Here is a 19178-nt window from a genome sequence, read left to right on the forward strand (position 1 = left end):
GCAATAATATTGAGCACCACAGTATTATTGGATCAGGACTTGCTGCTGATACACATCAATAATAGATCAATGAAACAGAAAATTAGTCCAACATGCAGACAGTGAAACTTCACCCAACTAAAGCATAGTGCTATTTATTTATCTATTTATTCAAACTCTTTGAAACTAAACATGCACGTCACACCTCATATTAATTCACCATTCACCAAAGAATAATTACCAGTCGCATACCAACACTGCCCCTTACAACCAAACCATCAAACCTGTCACAGAAGCAGCAAAAATCAATACCTGCATCTGTTATACAAACTTCATGCATGCAGAACAAACACACCTTTCTTCTCATTGATTTCAAATGAAAACTGACCTTTGGTGTGGCGTTGGGTTGTACACTTTCCTGAGAGTGATACGAGTCCACAACCAAACACTACACCAAAGGTCCGTTTTTCCTTTAAATTTACTGAGAACAAAGACATGTTGTATGTCCCGCATGGACGGAGTATGAAAAAAAATGTTTTTTTTAAAGGGCTATTTAGGTCGTCAACAAAGAAACATAAAGTACCTGACACAAACTTTGGTAACAATTTTAGTTATAATAATTTTGTGGAGGTTTAAACTGCTGGGGTCAAACTGACCCCAAACATAAAAGATGTTCGTAAATTTGAACATAACAGGAGGGTTAAACGATCACAATTTCAATATTGAGCAAAATAATTGTGATTTTAATATTTGCCTTTTTTTTTTTGCCTCACTAGAAAAAAACTGAATTCCACCAACTGATTAATAAGTGTATTGTACCATGGCCTGAGTAAATACTCTTTTCTGATTGGCCGGCAGGTGTGTGTTAAAACTGTGTGCTGTGTGTCGTCTGGCTCAAGTTTAATCACCGTGCTAAACTCATCTGCTACAAAAAACCGTCTGTGCTTGGTCTTTAGATTTGTTTCTGCGTTTTCAAAAGAGAATAATGTGACCCTAAAGTACGTGCTGCTCAATCTGTTTAATTTCATTCACGACTGAAAAACAAAAATCAGGTGGTCTGGCCCTGGCTTTCACAGTTAATTCGATTCAGAGGCTTTTGGCTGGACGTCGATGATGCAGCTGCCCTTGATGTCTCTGAACAGCGAGCTGTCGAAGTCGACCAGCAGAGTCTTCTTTCCGACCTTGTGGGGAGCGAAGTCGACGGTGAACCGTGCCTGGTGGTCAGGCTCCAGCTCTGCCAACCTGTTGGCGACACAAGACATGAAAAACTGGGAAAGACTGGCAGACGTTAACCAGACGTTGGACTAAAAAAAAAAAAAAAAAAAAAAAAACATGAAATCACAGAATAAATACACACAACATGCATAAAATACACCCTGCTCACACAGTGGGAAGCCCTTGTGCTCTGGATTAGTATTCCCAATTCAGCAGCAGAATTTTTGAAGCCCTTAAAGGGATATTTCACCCAAAATGCATCATTTTTTTTTTGTGTCACATACTCATCGTGTGCTGCCTTCAGTCCACAGCAAAGACATCTTTATTCACAAAGCTTCATGGTGAACTCATATTCCAGAAACGCCAGCCATCTCTATGTGAGCCAAGTCTCCAGTATCAAGTTACGTACTAAAGAAAAGTTTTTCTGCTCAAATCTTGATGTAATTTCCACTTCCGCAGTTAATGAATGAGGCACGTTCACATCAAAGCTGCTTGTCCAGTGAAATCCACGTTTCTGCATTTAGGTCGCAGGATCGGAGATGGCTGTTGGGTGTTTCTGAAATACAAGTTTACCATGAACACACACATTTATGTATCCCGGCTGGCCTGGGAATGCCGTGGGATTCCCCCAGGAGGAGCTGGCGGATGTGGCTGGGATAGGATCATATGGGCCGACCTCCAAACCCTGCTACCACCGCCAGTCCCAGATAAAGCAGCAGAAAATGGATGGATGGAGTTTAGCATGAAGACTTGTGAGTAAGACTTTCTTCATCATGGGCTGAGGGCAGCGTGCGGTGAGTATTCGATTCAAAGATTATGTATTATGGATTAAGTTTTACTTTTAAGGAAGAACACATGGAAGTACACACAGATTGTCGAGTCCAACAGCTTACGTATTAGACACTCACATGTGGACGTACACGCAAACACACAAAGGCTTACTTCTTCACGACGTTGCGTTTGAACAGTCCGCTTCCAGAAACAGTCAGGCAGCAGTCCTTGAACGTCAGAGTCGTCCGGTTCTTAAACAAAACCTCCACTGTCGTCTTCTGGCCCAGGAAGGCCTCACCCACAAGCTAGAACACACACACACACACACACACACACACACACATTTGAACTTCACTGATTCATTTGGGTCCACAAACCCCTTTTTTAATACAGAGGACTCGAGTACGCTCAGTCTTTAAGGTTAAGGTCATCTGAGGGCACCTTCTCCACATGGCTAAGCTGCCTGAAAGCTTTGATGTTGTCACACAAAAACGTTGAACATGAGCGTACTGTTATACATCACAACCTTTTCTAATTTAAAGGGATGGTAGACTTCAGAATATATATTATTTTATGAAATTGGTGGTCATGGTTAATTGTGTGTAGAGACTGTCCTGAGAGTCTTTTCTATCAGCTGATGTAAGAGTGGAGCGATCCAATCAGAATCCGTTTTCATTCGTTCTGCCCCCGTTTGATTGACAGCCTGTTCCCCTCCACACGGCTCATCATACGATCATGAGGAACAGGAACTCTTGGCGTGATAGAAATCCCCAATTTTGCCCAGGCTTATTTCACCAAGCTAACGTCTGAAGATCATCAGAGGAGGTGAGGGTAAGCAAAGCGCATCAGTCTGATATGTCTTTAACTGGCTTTACTCTGCAACATGCAGACTTTAAACTAAATGTTGCTGTTTGTCGCTCTGTTCGTCAAGTGTAAAAAGAGATTCGTGATCTCAGTGGGACCAACCCTCTTTAATTAAAGCTTACATGAACCATAAAGCGCTTGTCCCAGCCTGAACCCATGGGGACCTTTGGGAACTGAGGACATGGGTTTTTGGCAGGTCTTTCTCTCTCTCACTCTCTCTCACTCTGTGTATGTGTGTGTGTATGTGCATGTACGTGTGCACACATGTACTCAGCCACTGTTGGCGCTGCAGCAACACAAAGGCATGCAGATACAGGACGGCACATGCTGCACATGGGAAAACTTTCACACAGCTCCACCTTCAGTTCTGAAACTGAATCTTGTGGTTTCTCATTGATGGAGAGAAAAGATCAGCACAAAATGTGCTCTACATTTACCTGGAAGCCATATCCACTTTTTATGTGGAAGCTGTGAGAGACAGAAAAGCCTGGAGGAAAATGTGAACAAAGACGAGTATTTTGTTTTGTAGCTACTGACAGTGACGGAGATGGGAGGGTCCTCCAGGACGATGTCGCTCTCAAGCAGGTAGACGTTTTCTGGATTGTCCTTGTCTGTGACCACAGCTGAGACCTTGATGCTGTCGCAGGCCGACATGTGTGTGCCGTAGGCCGAGTGTGGGATCTGGATCGGGATGGACAGATCTGGATGATGGAGAGAGAGAGAGAGAGAGAGAGAGAGAGAGAGAGAGAGAGAGAGAGAGGGAGGGAGGGGAGCAAATGGAAGGAGACAAGATGATTTTCAGTGTGTTCAAAGAGTTTTTTCATCATGGGCTCATTACAAGTCTGCCAGGTCGGATTCAGCAAACGCTCGAAACATCAGAGAACCAAGGGCGGGCATCTAGCCGGAGGTTTCATTCACAAAAAATTATATACAGGGTAGAATATACATACGTACATTTATCTCAACAGCAGTGTTGGGGGTGCTACTTTGAAATTGCAACTACACGTGTGTATATGTGTATGTGTGTATGTGTAAAGTTTATTTGTATTATTGTATTATTTGATATATTGGTCTTGACATTTGGCTGAAAATAAAATAATAACAATGAAAGAAATACTGGCGCTGTAGCTTTTTGGATTTGGGGTTAGAGTGCAGATTGGGCCACATATTTTTGTTGAAATCCAACCTGAGATGGAAGCATAGTAACTGAACCTGACCTGAGCCCGACATGCATTGTTTTTTTTGTTTGTTTTTTTGTTATTTCACACTAGAGTATCACTAAAACCATACCAACATGACCAAAAGTGACCCAAACCTGAATTTAATTTCTAATTTTTTGTCCAAACCCGGCCCAACCCGTTGGCTCCCAGTGGGTCCCGGCTGGCTCTGGTCCCGTATCCACACTCTCTCTGGGAAATCACCTCAAACTCGGAGGGTTACTCATGAATGAGTTTACCTTTGTCGGCCTGCAGGGTTTCTTCCTTCATCTCTTTCTGTATGGTAGCTGCAGGTTTGCCGGTGTACTTCATGGCCTGGACGCTGATTTTGATGGACAGCTGCCGGGTGACGCCGTCCCCACTGTGCAGCAGCAGGTTCAGTTTAACATCATTACCATTCATCAGCGTGGCCACCTACAACATAAAAAGTAGGCCACAAGAGAAACGAGGCATGTGGGATTTTGGATACAAATTATCCATGTACACAAACACTTATCGGTCATAGGTGATTATCAGAGCTGATAGAACAAATTTTTCAATAATCAGTATTGTAATTTACAGAATGGCTGATATGAAAGCCACTCAGACTCCACAGACTCTGCCTGAGGGACGGTGGAACAAAAATGAGCGGGTGGGGCAAATTTTTCCATAATATGGTGCTGCCTTTCCTTACCTGCCTTGAGGGCAGGGGGGTTACGAATTTCGATTCACGTTTACTGGATTTACAAGTTCTTGAAAGGCATCTGAACACACTGTCACAAAACGTAAATCAAAAACAAAACAAACTGAAACGCACCATGCATTAAATCTGATTTCAGTTCACATGCCCGTCTCTGGCAGAGTAACATACTTTACCTCTTCAAATTTCAGAGACACGTTTTGGTTGCTTCCCTCCTCCCCCTCGCTGCACCCCATCCCCTCCTCCGCCTCCTCCCCGTCACTATCGCAGTACGCAGGTTTGTCATAGTCTCTGCTGCAGGCGAACTTAAACACTTCCCTTTCCTTCTCTGATCCTGTAGGGGCAGTGATCACAGAGACAGAGATTAGAGAGCACTCTGCACCAGGCAAATGAGAGAAAATAGGATTTGCAGCCTTTTTGCATTTCATAATAGAAGAGCCTTAGACACACAAAGATAAAAATAAAAATACATGAAGAAGTTGTAAGATTTTATGCCATAATTATGACACTGAAGTCAGATTCTAGTGCGAATTCTGAATATATTCTCACAAATCTGATTTTAATCTCAGAATTATGAGATTAATCTCAGAACTTGTTTTTTTAAATTTCCCGCAAAGGTGCATTCTAATTTGTTCTAGTGTCATAATATCAATGTTCAGCATGCAACAAGAGGTTGTGAGCATGTGCACTTGAGTTTGTGTGTTTATATAATAGATGTCTTCTGAGGCCTACAGACACGCACACTGTACAGCACAGTTCTCAGAGAAATGATTTGTAAGGAAATGACACAGGTGTTGAAGTTAATTTTATGGAGTGCAGTGAAGGTTAGATGTTAGGTTCAGTTAAAGCCCCCCTCCAGTCATTGATTAAGCCCCTAAAAAATCATCTCTGTTGATCAGTATTATATACAGTGGGCCCTCGTTTATCGCGGGAGTTACGTTCTAAAAATAACCCGCAATAGGCGAAATCCGCGAAGAAGTCAGCTTTATTTTTTACAATTATTATAGATGTTTCAAGGCTGTAAAACCCCTCAATACACACTTTATACACTTTTCTCAGACAGGCATTAACATTTTCTCACTTTTCTCTCTTGTTTAAACTCTCAAAGTTCAAACCTTCGTAGAAAAATAAGTCCAGTGTTATAGAATGAACGCATTCTGTACTGTACAGGAGACATGGCACGGAGGAGATTGATTGACAGTGGTCTACAGTCCCTTAGCCAATCAGGACACAGAACACAATGCGCTGTAAAAAAAAAAAAAAAATGCAAAATTGCACAAAAAAAAATCCGCGAAACTGCGAGGGCGCGAAAGGTGAACCGCATTATAGCGAGGGACAACTGTACTTAGAAGAATTTACACTGATATTGTTCATGTGAAACCGCCATTTTCAGTTACTCTTGCTGTTTTTTGGGAAATCAAACACCGGCGTGGGAGAGCTCTGAGCACAGTGACAGCGACCGGCGGAGCTGCTGCAAATGACATGCAGAGCGACACCCTGTCAGCCAGTGCAGATCCATCTGGCCCGGGGTCCAGCTGCACACTGTTGGATCCCAGTTACCCCAGTACATCTCACTCTGTTGTGCATATCTTATGCTGTTCATGCAAATGGGAAGTCCCGTACTTTTACCAGCGCCTTTTGATGGAAAATCCCTTAATTTCCCAGTGTCGCCATGACCAGGCTGTTTTGGGCGAGGGGGGATCTCACTCCTTTTTGACAACACACACCTTCACCCTCAGCAGAGGGGTGTGAAAACAGCTCTCTGGTGACAAACTTTGCTCAGTAGAGTCAAGATCAGACAGGGGACAAAAACATGAGAAAAACACGTTTTTGATTGGAAAGGGCCTTTAACTTGACATTTATGTGTGTGTGTGTGTGTGTGTGAGAGAGAGAGAGAGAGAGAGAGAGAGAGGGAGAGACAGAGACAGTGCGCTCTCTACCCACCTTCTTTGTGTTTGTAGGTCCGAGTGATGTCGTGCCTCTTGTTGGAGCCGACACACTTGGTGGAGATTTTCTTACCAACTTTCTTGGCGTCGGTGGAGCACTGGACTTTTGAACCGTCAGTTTGAACCTAAGATAACGCAGAAATACAGACACCGGTAACTTCACTGCAGAAAAAAAAACAAAAAACAGTTCATTATACAACAATCATTCATGACTGTAAATAGCCATTCTATTGAAAGATTTTTAAAACAAAACAGTGGATCCTTTTGAACTCCTGGCTGAATTACCCTCCTCTCCTTTCCCTCCTCTACAAGAAGGTCAGAGGTCAGGGTTAGACACCTCGGTGTTAACATGGAGCGACTTCTACTCTGGAAATTATTTGGTCTCCTGATACAATAAAAACCTGGAGTCACTAGTCAGTGTAGTTGATGTCGGTGATGTCGAGCGATGCTCATGTGAGGCAAACTGACCAGCCACTCGACACAGTCGGCGTTGACCTCGGAGAAGATAAACGGGACGTCGTACTTCAGGTGAGTGTCTCCGTTGAGGATGGCTTTGACCGGGGCCGGCCCGCAGCGGTACACACCTACAGCGACAAAACCAGATCACATCATCACATAGAGGAGAAACAGAGCTTAGTTACAAACTGCTGCACTGACAGTGACATCATTTATATAGAATGAATTTACATCCTATTTTATCTGGAGCAGTATTTTTTATTGTTTCAGTTACGATTTTAAGCAAAGAGCATCTACTCACTACTTATTAAACATAGAAACACATATTGGAAGGAGTGCCACCTTCGCTCTTGTCCTGGGGCGTGGCATCCAGAACCTGCCAGCCGTCGTAGGTGCCATCCTCCGTCAGGTCGGGACGTTTCATCCAGCCCTCCACCCACACATGGAAGTTCCTGGAGGGCAAAAACAGCATTTAAACCCACAACCGCAGCGGCATACGGAAACTAACTTTTCAAAAATACCAAAACCAAAGGCTGCTCTGAACAGATACAACATCGTGGTACACCAGCTTAGCTTTTTATGTTCCTGGTTTGTGTTAATTATGGAACTGTCACGCTTGTCAAATAAATCCACTCATTCAAATTGGTGAGTAAAACGTAATGTTAAAATAATCACTTGTACATATTTTTTTGTCATAGCAAATTCTGACTAAAGTCACTCATTTAAAAAAAAAAAAATGCAATGAAAAAATTAGCAAAAACAAAACAAAACAAGCAAATAACACGCAAAAAAAAAAGAATTACATGAAAATTACCAGAAAAATAGCCAAAAATAAATAAATGGAAAGGAAAATGACCACAACATTTGTCAAACATTAGTGAAAAAATATGACAGAAAATTAGCAAGTCATTTGTATGAATAAATAAATAAATCATAAATAATTAAATAAAAAAATAAATAATTGATTAACAGAAACAATTGCATCAAAATGGCCAGAAAATTAGTTTAAAAAAAAAAAAAAAAAAAAAAGTTTGCAAAATAACCTGAAAGCTGTGTTCATAATTCATTTATCAGAATTATCCCTTTAAAGGTCATATGAATGATGCTGGATTGGCATCAATTTTTTTTTTTTTTTTTTTTTTGGCTGACCTTTAAGGACCCCTGGGGATCCACAGACTCAGCTTTGAAAATCACCCTACGAGCCAATTTGGGCCAGAAGAGAAAACCAAATGAACAAAAAGATCAAATCAAATTTGTCATCAGCGTTTCTCTCTCCGCCCGTCTCGCTCACCAGATGCTGTCCTCGGTCTCTGGAGTTCTGACTCCCTCTTCGTCACGAAAAACGTCAATGGTGAGGCTCAGGTTGGCGTCGTAGGCCGAGCAGAAGTTGGTGACCACACGGCAGGGAATACCGAGGCAGCGCATGACTGAAAGCACACACACAGGCTCCTGAGCTCAGTATCAGTTCACACTCTGATTTACAGTTTACACTCAGCTTTCACACAGCTGTTCTCTGTCTCACCTCCACATTCAGGCGTGTTAAGGCCCCAAAAGGCTCTTAGAAGCATAAACACTGCATTTGCACAGAAATATGCATATGCTATTTTCTACACAGAAATCTATATTTATAAAAAAAAAAAAAAAAAAAGAAGAAGGTGCAGTGACAATGGGCACACCTTCCTGCAGACTTCACACCTGCACACACAGAGGTTTGGCTGCAGGCTGGTGGCAGAAAATAACATGAAAGTGGGAATTTATGTGACATTATTATAGTAACTTTATTATTTTAACATACTAAGTGTCCTGAATATCCAGTTTCATTGTGCCTGTATGATTTTGCACAAGCCTATTTACTTTTTTTAATATTATATTTCTGAGTGAGAATATGTCTGTTGCACTGTGTCACACATAATCCAGATGTGATTGATGGGTGGATTTATTTAGTGGCAGTTAATATTCATTATGCTGGGCTATAAACAGGCAGAGCTGTGCGTAATGACAGCAATGGCAGCTCTGGCTGTTAAAGGAGCTCGCTGTGCTTTTAGTCACCATGTCTAAAAAAAATGAATGAGCAGCCACAGGTGTTACTATGGAAATGAGCTGATTAGGGGCGTGTCCACCTCCATTTATGGCTGATTGTGAGAGTATGCATGAGGCTTGTGCACGTGCAAACAATTACACAAAGACTGAGATTTATAAAACAGAAGCATGCATACACATTACTGCTTTATAAATCTGAAGAAAAGAACGTGTATGCATACACACAGTTTTAGTCATGAATCTACACAGAGTTTTATACATCTGGCCCCAGAAGCCTGACTAAAATATGAATGGGATTATGAAGTCACAAATTTACAAGAAAAAAAAATCACTCGAGAAGAAAGCAGTTGAGCAGTTCAATCAAATGAAGGGGCGGAGCTTCCCCGCTGTGCCACTACATAGATGGAAACACTGTGGCCTTGCAGACACTAAAAATGAAGATTTTCTGAACATTTTGGGACATAATAAATGTCTTCAACACATCACTGGGGTCTAACAACACACTTCATGTCTGCACAAGAGTGAAATTATGAATGGAGACAGAAAACGCCGTTGTCCATCTCATCCTTTTGAAACAGAAGGAAACGAATCGAATGAATGAGCTTCTTTTCCCCATGTGACAAAAGTCTGACAAGGTAAAAAACTCAAAATGTCCAGGAGTGTGTGTGTGTGTGTGTGTGTGTGTGTGTGTGTCTGAGTGTGTGTGTGATGCAGTCAGATGTTACCTGAGCACATGATCCCGGCGAACACCCAGCACTGCCCGTACTTCACTGACTTGTAATCCTGCTCCTGCCAGAGGAGGAGGATGTCCACACTGCTGTTCCAGCAGGTGGGAAGAATCCCGTCGGAGAAGTCGCCCTCCCAGCGCCCCTCCAGCACGCCGTCGTCATCGTCTGAGTTGATCTGGTGGACGGACGGATGGAGAGATATGGGAAAGAATTAAGAATTTTTTCAATAATTAAATCTCTGCAGTTCCACGTACATTTACAAAATCGTCATTACATAGCTATTATTGTATATTGTATAAGCTATTATTATATTGATTTATTCATTCATTCATTTGCTCATTCAGACGTTTACTTAAATCTCAGAGGACATTGAGGTTAGTATCATTTACAGTGTGCCGAGATTACAGTTAAAATCTAATAGTAGAGAGATAATATATATACACAAAAAATTACAGGATGCACATGCACAAATATATGTGCAGAAATCATACAGTCATATGTGCATTACAGAAGGAATTAAAATACTGTCAGAATCAGCAGGAAGAGCATTAGGGTCTATACTGAACAAACTGAAACTATGCCCTGATCTCAGTTTCTTACCCTTCACTAAGCTTTATGATTCAATGCTAAGCCCGATTTTATTTTATGCTGCAGGAGTGTGGGGTGTTAAGGATGCTCCTGATAGTAATGCCATCCATAATCGAGCCATGAGCTGTTGTCTTGGGGTGCATAAATTTCCTGCTAAGCTAGCTGTTGAGGGGGACATGGGCTGGGAGCCGTGTCTGATAAAACAGAGAGGTGAGATGTTGAGGCTATGGAACCGCCTTGTTCAATTGCCAGAGGAGAGACTGACCAAAAAGATCTTTAACTGGGACCAAGCACACAGCTATCCCTGGTCGAGAGAGGTTGCTGAAATATTTTCTCTCTCTGATTTGAATGATATTTATAGGAATAATTTGCAGTGTAATATAAATACAGTTAAACAAAAACGATTTGAGATTTCTAATGAGCAATGGAAGAAGGAAATTTGTATGAAACCAAAACTTAGGAATTATATTCAAATTAAAGATGATTATCACACAGAATTATATGTAAAATTAAATTTACAAAGAAGGCAAAGATCCCTGTGTGCTCAGTTGAGAACTGGGACTTTACCACTGGCAATTGAGGTAGGCAGATATAAAGGTGTTCCTGAGGAGCAACGTTTGTGTGTTTTATGTGATCTCAATGTTGTTGAGGATGAATTTCATTTTGTATTTCATTGCCCCTTATACTGTGATTTGAGAAATGTTCTGTTTGAAAGGACCCAGATGAAAAATCGTTTTGTATCAAAGACAGAGAACACTGTATCCACAATAGTATTTGTCACATGGTCATCTTTGTTTCTGTGTTATCTAGTGTCTTGTAAGCCCATATGGGCTGGGCACCAGAAGGTGGATGGCACTCAAATAAATCTATCAATCAATCAATCAATCAATCAATCAATAATACCAGATATAAACATATACACACACACATAAACCCACAAACATATACACACATCTGATCACGTCAGTCTACAGTGAAGCAGTCCAACTGATTCTGCACGTTTCAAATCTAATTCATGGCGAAATGTCACCGTTGCTCAGTGCACGCTGGACTTGCCCGGGCACTACAGACTCTAATCCTCAAACCCTGCTTGTAAAAGGCATCTGATCGCAGCCTCTAACCCTTTGAAACCTGACAAAAATCACTTAATTTCAATTAAAAAATTAGGGGAAAAAGTGATGAGAAAATTAGCTGGAAATTACCCAAAACTGTTTTAAAATGTGTAAAAAAAGAAAGAAAGAAAGAAAGAAAGAAAGAAAGAAAGAAAGAAAGAAAGAAAAAAGAAAAGAAAAAAGAAAAAAGTTGCTAGGATATGGACAGAAAATTAACCTAAAAAAGTAAAAAAAAAAAAAAAAAAAAATGTGAAAGAATATATATGGATATATAGATAAATCAATAGATTAATTCATTTAAAAAGAAACAAAGTGAAAGGAATAATAAATTTCATTTTTTTTCTTTGTGTAGGCATTCTCACATAAAAAACTCAACATCTCTCTCTCTCACACACACACACACACACACACACACACACAGACACACAGAGTCCTACCATGGCACTGATCACACGGCTCACATAGATGGGGTCACAGCGAGCAGCGACGTCTGCAGCTGGGTCTTTCTTGTATTCGGAGTTGAGGTCCAACATTTTGAGACAAATGTCCAAAACTTTATCCTCAAACTGGACAAGAAGGGAAACATTAGACTCAGAGGGAAATGCCATATTGCAGCGTCTAGGCCAAGGTAAAGGGTAACATTTTACAATAAGAGTACAACAATTAACATTAGTTAATGCCGTAATAAACATTAAGTAACAGGTAATAAACATTAAGTAACAGTTAACTAATCGTTAACTAATGTGTCTAAGAATCATTTACTAATGCTAAGGTATTAATTTATATGTTATTTAAGGGTTATTGTAGATATTATTAACATTAGTAAATGCCATAACAATCATTAACTAACAGTTAATGAATCATTACAGCATTAACTAACGTTAACTAACATTAATTGTTGTACTCTTATTGTAAAGTGTTACCAGTTAGTTAAGTGACATGAAAGTCCTGTAACACATCAGCCTGAATATGTTAATAAGCTCAGTATAAGTTTATAGTTTGACGCCCAGGTTCACCAGGAGCTCTGCTGAAGAACACGGATCTGAACACATAATCCCGACTAAAACATGAACAAACACAACTCAAAGATGATCATATGAGGAAATGGTGATTGACTGGTTTATTTACTGAATTTTCATGATATAACTTTTCTGGATCAACTTTCTTCATAGCTGATGATATATATGCAGTTTGTGCTATGGCATAACATTAATAGGATTTATAACCCTTTATTACAGAGTTCATTGTGGCATAATATTTTCTCAACATCAGCTCTGTCAGCAAGCCTCATGACTTTTTTCCATCGTTTTGTGTAAAGGATAAACAGTTGAAAATAGTTTGATTTGGGACATCATGTTGACATGTTGCTGTGTGTGTGTGTGTGTGTGTGTGTGTGTGTGTGTGTGTGTGTGCATGTATGTTAGTGTATACCTGTCCAAAGTCCCAGGATGCACCAAGGACGAAAAATTTGCTACCCTTGTAGATGACTCCCTGTTCATTCATCACATACTCTTGTCGCTTTTTATCATCAGGCATAAACACGGAGTCGTCTGCAAAGAGCATGAGTCGATGAGGTTGTTGGAGTTAAATGTTACGACAGTTCTGCTGCAGAAGTAATAAATGAACCATAAAATGAACTGATCAGTGATTATACACTAATTATACAGCTGCTACTACTACAGCCATTACTACTACCACTGCCTACCTTTGCACCAGGGATTGAAGAGCACAACCAGGCTTCCCAGGCTGCTCTCTTTCTCCCCTATTTTCAGAGAAAGGGTGTATTTCCCGATGGGGGCGTCGACTGGCGGCTTCACCTCCAGCGACAATCCCTCCTTCTGTTGGACGGAGCTGGCGCAAAACTCTGCCTTCCACACGGCCTTTGCTGATGCCGAGCGCTTTGCAGCGCTGTCTGGGATCCCAAAGACGGACATGGTCCCATTGTTCTGCTCGGGTTTCTCACCTGAGGGGGGAAGACATGGAGGAAATCATTCATTCATTTATTGATGTTACATTCCTTTACAGGTCCTTTCACCCATCCACTCATCCATCCAAAAAAAAGTCTACTGCATCATTCCTTTTTCCTGACATAGTGAATCTGTAAGCCCACTGTGAATCCTTTACAATGATAAGTAGTTTCATCATAATCAAAAACAAACATAACTTAAATTTTGGGAAAGAGAAATCTATAGTGACATGTTTTGCTCATGCATGCACATCACTGGCACACACTAGAAACAAAAATTCATATTTTCATGAATAGTTTGGTCAAAATGTGCCAAAGTGTTTCAAAAGTCAAACATCAAAATACAGGCAGCTTGACTTGTGAATACAAAACAACAAATGCACAACCAACACATAACAGTATCAGTAACAGTCAACAATCTTTATTGCAAATAAAAAGGTACTCGACCTCCCACCTGTCCTGAAATCACCTGTTTCACTGTCCACTTTTTGTTTTGACTTTGCTTTGCTAGAAAACTAATGATTGTCTTGATGCTGCTGATGAGCTCATCAGGAGGGTTTGTAGTATCTGTATTGTGGGAAATATGGAACCGGGCCAGAATCAGTAGAGAATCAAAAGTCATCTCAGAGGCTGGATCTGATTGATCTTCAGTTTGACATGTGTGTGTTAAACAAAAAAAGTATTTGATTCTCACTATGGGCCTTTGACTGTCCAATTAATGTATGGAAAAAAAATGTCTCTTGTCCTTGTCCCTCTTATCTCATAATCAGCTCTGATCCTCTGTGATACACATCTTTATTTGTAACCTAGGGCTGGTTTGTAAACCAGCCCCAGCCCCTTATAATGAGTGGGCTTGGACAAAGATATCTTTTTTTACCTCTTTCTTATTTCACCACCATGGTGGCAAAATGCCATTGCAGTTCTCCCCAGATCCACCAGATGGGGATAAACCTTTCAGAAAATCTCATAGTACGTGTCCACAGGATCCGTCATTTCCACGCTTCCCATTCATTGTCGACGTAAGCAGCCGTGCAATACATTCTGGTGGTGTTGCATTGCATTTCGAGAGACGGAAGGTCACATCACTGTGTCTTCATTTGCATAAAGTTGAGATATAGGCTACTTTATGCAAATTATAGGCGTCTAGCACAACTCACCACCTCTGGAAAGCTCCTGCAAAACTTTTAAACAGCTGCATGGTTTATTTCTTGCCTAAATGTTTTCAGAAACACATTTTGGTGAACTTTTCGTAATATCAAACAAATTTTCGAAAAGAGCCACCATGTTGGTCCAGTTTGAAAACCGGGACAGGGCAGCTCACAAGTGAAGCGTTCATCCAATCAAGGGTTAGGAGTTAGTTAGGAGGAAGTGTTTTTGCGGTTATAGGAGAGAGCAACTGTCAATCATCGGGAGTGGCTCGCCCATCTTAGTCCAAATTTGGGAAACAGGGTGGCCCTTAGCGTAAAACACACGCCCCTGTGGACACGTACCATCACAATCCTGTGTTACTACAATTAAAAGAATTAGTCTCAGTATTCATAATTGTAAAATGTAAGAATACATAGAACATATTGTTGCAGTGTCTTTGTGAGGTAAATGAGAGCTGTACCGGTTGCGGCGGTGAAGATGAGCTGGTCTTTGCTGGAGTCGAAAGGTTTCTGCAGGTCGAGGGTCATGGTGAAGCCCTGGCCTCGCCTCACGATCAGCCGGTCCACCGAGATTTCATTGGTGTGGTGAGCTTCGTTATTGGTCTTGCACTGGAAGTCTACGTTCTTCAAGACTGACAGAAAACATGAGAAACATACAGATGTTGTCAAAAATGAGTGTGATTCCTTCGTAAGCAGTGCTTTTATTCAAAAAAGCATCACTTCACAATAAGTATGCCCTCATAAAGGGTTTTGAATTTTTTTTGGTTTAGATTTGTGTTATGAATTAGAATGTAAACACTTTATAACTCAGGCTCACTATTTGGCAAGATCAAGATACTGCCGCATTGCATCTATTCTGTTGAATCACAGATCTTGCAAGAAGCTTAGCTAACTTTTATCTTGTGCCTTTATCAGTCAGCCACAGGGTGTGAGCTACAGGGGAGGCAGGGGGGAGCTCACATCCTGTTAATAATCCATGAGCTCCCCTAAAGACATGATTCCAGATATTTGTGGGTTTTCCTTCCATGTCAAATGCATGCCCCAGCAAGATTAAACGCATTCTTTTAGTGCTCATAGTAACAGCCACCATTCTGTAGGCTGAAGTAGTAATTTAGTAGAATAGTAGTAATTTAACTGCAATACCGGCACAGCCCACTGTGGCGCTATACCATAATCAGCACACCGTGTCCTGAAAGGTGCGGCTGCAGTTTTAACTTGGCTAAACTCTGATAGAGCGAGTGACTGCACACTGTGGCGAAACAACAGGGCTGCTCATCACACCGCTGAATCTGAATTTCTTTTGCACCGCTTCATGCATTTGTCTCCTAAATGACACGACGTGATCGAGTTCCCAAGCTGACACTCGGTCACAAAGAAGCTGCTTTAAGGTTTGCAAATACTGATTTTTCTCCCAAGAGAGTTGGAGAGAACGAAGGTGGGGTTTTTCTCAGTTTAACCCAAATTAGATCATAAACATAGAATGACCGATAGCCAGTTTGCTCTGTGAGTTGCTCTACATCAGAGGTTTTTCTTTTTCATTTTCCGGACGTCTCAAGCCCACTTTCATAAAGCTGCACTCCCTCATATGTGTTTGACTGGCGATCAGTTTCTGAACTAGCTCGCGCTCTGAGGTGTCTATCCGACAAGCTGCTGATCATAATGCATGTTCAATTGTTTAGATGTGATATGAGGACACGGACAAATCATTAGACCAGAGAGAAGAAAATGCTGAAAATGATCCCTCATGCATTTGTGTGTGTGTGTGTGTGTGTGTGTTATAAAAATTTCTAGTGAATTAAATTACAGCGAAATTAAATTACTTTTTTAGCTGAGGATCCCCCTTGTAAAACCATTTAACTGCTCCATGCAACACTTTTGAAACCTCTCATCATGTTGTGTGGTGAAAGAGATGCGACTTCACCTCAGCGTCACATGAGCGTGATAAGGTGTGTCCAGCTTTGGAAAGAGAACTGGAAACTGCCTCTCAACTAACGGTACCGTTACTTTGCTGATATTTTACTCAAGTACAAGAAAAATTTAACGTAAGAAAAAGTAAAACGAACTCCGAGTGGAAGTCATTGAGTCACTTTAAAAAAAAAAAAAAAAAAAACTTTGTTAGATGTGAACTTTTCCTTGCAATTCTAAAAAGACAAAAAATACAAAGTTGGAACTTGATCCTTTCAACTGGAAATTTAGGAATCACAAAGTAAAGCAAGATTACTGACGAAATGCTGATTGCTGACAAAATGTGCACTCTGTAAATGTATCTAAGAATACTTCTGCAAAGGTAATGTACTTAGGTAAGAGTTAAATTACTGACTTTAAAAAAGAACAGTAAAAAAAGCACAGAAAAAAGTTACTCAGTTATGTGAGTAGATGGATTTAGTTACTTTCACCAATGGGTGTGTGGAGAAGAGTTAAAATTTGCATGCATACATAACCCTATCTCCCTGCTTTTTTTTTTCTGCTGATCATTTTACCTGTCATAACAGCCTGCACTGCCTCACAAACTCGACACACACGGGTGTGGAGAGCGTGAAAGAAAAAGACGAGAACCAGAATCAGAAGCAGACTGCCTGCACGGCCACCTCCTCCTCTGCTGCTGCTGCTGGGCCGCGTTTGATTTGCAAATATCAAAGTAGATCGATCTGCAGCACTTTCTTGCTCCACCAGTTGTCACTGAGGAAAGCAACACTTGGACTTGAAGAGCTGTTCGTCATAAACAGCTAACACACTTGGTGACTGAAAACTAATGGAGCAAAATAGCTGAGCGGACTTGATATTTGAATGTCTTTTCCTGCCTTAAACAATGCTGGTTTACTTACGAGCATCCATGTTTGCAGCACTTTTCCCCCTGCAGTGACAGTCAGTAACTCCTGCTTGTCTGATGCACTCCTGCACACTGTGAAGGCGTCAGTACTGGGCTTGGAATGCCACCTCCAAGCCCAGCCTCTTTTCAAACCATGTGGCAGTCTGATGCAGTCTGCAACTTTAGCCACTTCCTCTTTTTTTTTTTTTTTTTTTTTTTTTTTTATGTACCACAACAAGAAGTGCATAACACAAAACGAGCCCCTTTTATAGGCAAACATGTCCGTGCTGACACGACTGCCAACAAGTTTCACCGTGTGGCAAAAGCGGTTTATTTTAATACATTGGTGTGCTGCCACCAGTTTGTGGCACCACAAAATATGTTCTCTGTAATGAATGTGTTTAAAAATGTGTAAAATGTGAAGTATAATAGTTGCAAAAGAATTCTTCATAAATCAAAATTCGAGCACCAAAAAATCTGCTCAGTCACAGTAAACACGAGCGATGTAATTGATTGCCACCACTCCTTTGATTGGGCTGTTTATCAGTGCCACCGATTCAAGGATCACGCTGATTTCTGCCTTTTAAGACTCGTGTTCTGGTACAAAAACTCCTCCTGAACCGCAGGAGTTTCAACACACAGCCAAATCCTCCAGAACGACTGAAAACAGATTCCCGACCACAAAGCCTGCACTGTCTCATCCTGATGTCCTCAAAAGACCTGCAGCGGAGCAACATGGGCGGGTCTGACTAACCCCAAGTGAACTTTATTTATAATTTAAAGCAGCTTTTGTGTTGGGTTGTATAGTTCCCCAGCTGTGATATGTGTGTATATTGTGATGTTGTGTGTACTGTGAGTGTATCCATGCTCCCCTTGAGCTGATAATACAGAATACTGTATTACCATTTCCTTTGTAATTATTATTATCTGTAATGTTAGATTCTTCAAAAGGTGGATTATCTTTCAGTACATGATAGCTACTGGTTTCTGTTGCAGTTTTCTACACACAGATGAGTTACTGGGGTTCAGAAATCAGGGAAAAGGGGTAGTAATCCAAAAAAAAAAAAGAGAGAACCACTGTTCCAGCCCACTGTGAAAAAAGCTGAATTTTTGTCAAAAGTTGTATTTCCCATCTGCAGCTGGTCCAGAATGCAGAAGCAAGAATTTTTACCAGTTTTGTGGAAATGTGATGACGTCACCCCTATCTTTCCCGCTCATCACTGGCTACCTGCTCATATTCAAATTGTTTTAAAATTACACTAATCACATTCAAGGCTAATTGGGGGTCTTGCTCCAAAATACGTTTCCGAACTGGTCACCCGTTATGAACCGAGTCTCAGTCTGAGCTCCTCTGTAAGGATCTCTCAGCTGTTTCCAGATCAAGGCTGGTAACCAGAGCTGGCAGAGTCTTTGTCATCAAGGCCCCCCGACTCTGAAACGCCTCACCAGAGGAACTTCAGCTCACCGTCTCCGTTTTAACCTTCAAGTCCCTTCTGGAAACACACTCAGGCTTCTCTGTCTGGCTTTTCAGATTTGCCACCATTTTGGTCGCAGTTGCAAAACCACAGTCAGGTCAGCTCTGGCTTCAAATGAGAGAGAGAGAGATTGAGCAGCGGTGGTCGAGCGAGCTGGAGAGTGAATGGAGAGAGGGAGTGGTGGT

General features: G+C 41.2%; 1 protein-coding gene across 1 annotated transcript; it reads right to left on the reverse strand.

Annotated features, from left to right (window-relative positions):
- Positions 1–726: 726 nt before the first annotated feature.
- Positions 727–17594, reverse strand: LOC115359461 (protein-glutamine gamma-glutamyltransferase 2-like). Its single transcript, XM_030051969.1, has 15 exons — positions 17535–17594; positions 15171–15341; positions 13301–13558; positions 13027–13145; positions 12033–12161; positions 9893–10070; positions 8419–8554; positions 7470–7579; positions 7140–7255; positions 6670–6796; positions 4902–5059; positions 4286–4460; positions 3367–3530; positions 2137–2270; positions 727–1221 (listed from the first exon to the last, which is right to left on the reverse strand). Exons 1-15 carry the CDS (start codon positions 17542–17544, stop codon positions 1056–1058), a joined length of 2151 nt encoding a protein of 716 aa, XP_029907829.1. The 5' UTR covers positions 17545–17594; the 3' UTR covers positions 727–1055.
- Between the last annotated feature and the right edge of the window lie 1584 nt (positions 17595–19178).

This window comes from Myripristis murdjan, chromosome 5 (genome assembly GCF_902150065.1).
Source record: "Myripristis murdjan chromosome 5, fMyrMur1.1, whole genome shotgun sequence".
NCBI classification, from domain to species: domain Eukaryota; kingdom Metazoa; phylum Chordata; class Actinopteri; order Holocentriformes; family Holocentridae; genus Myripristis; species Myripristis murdjan.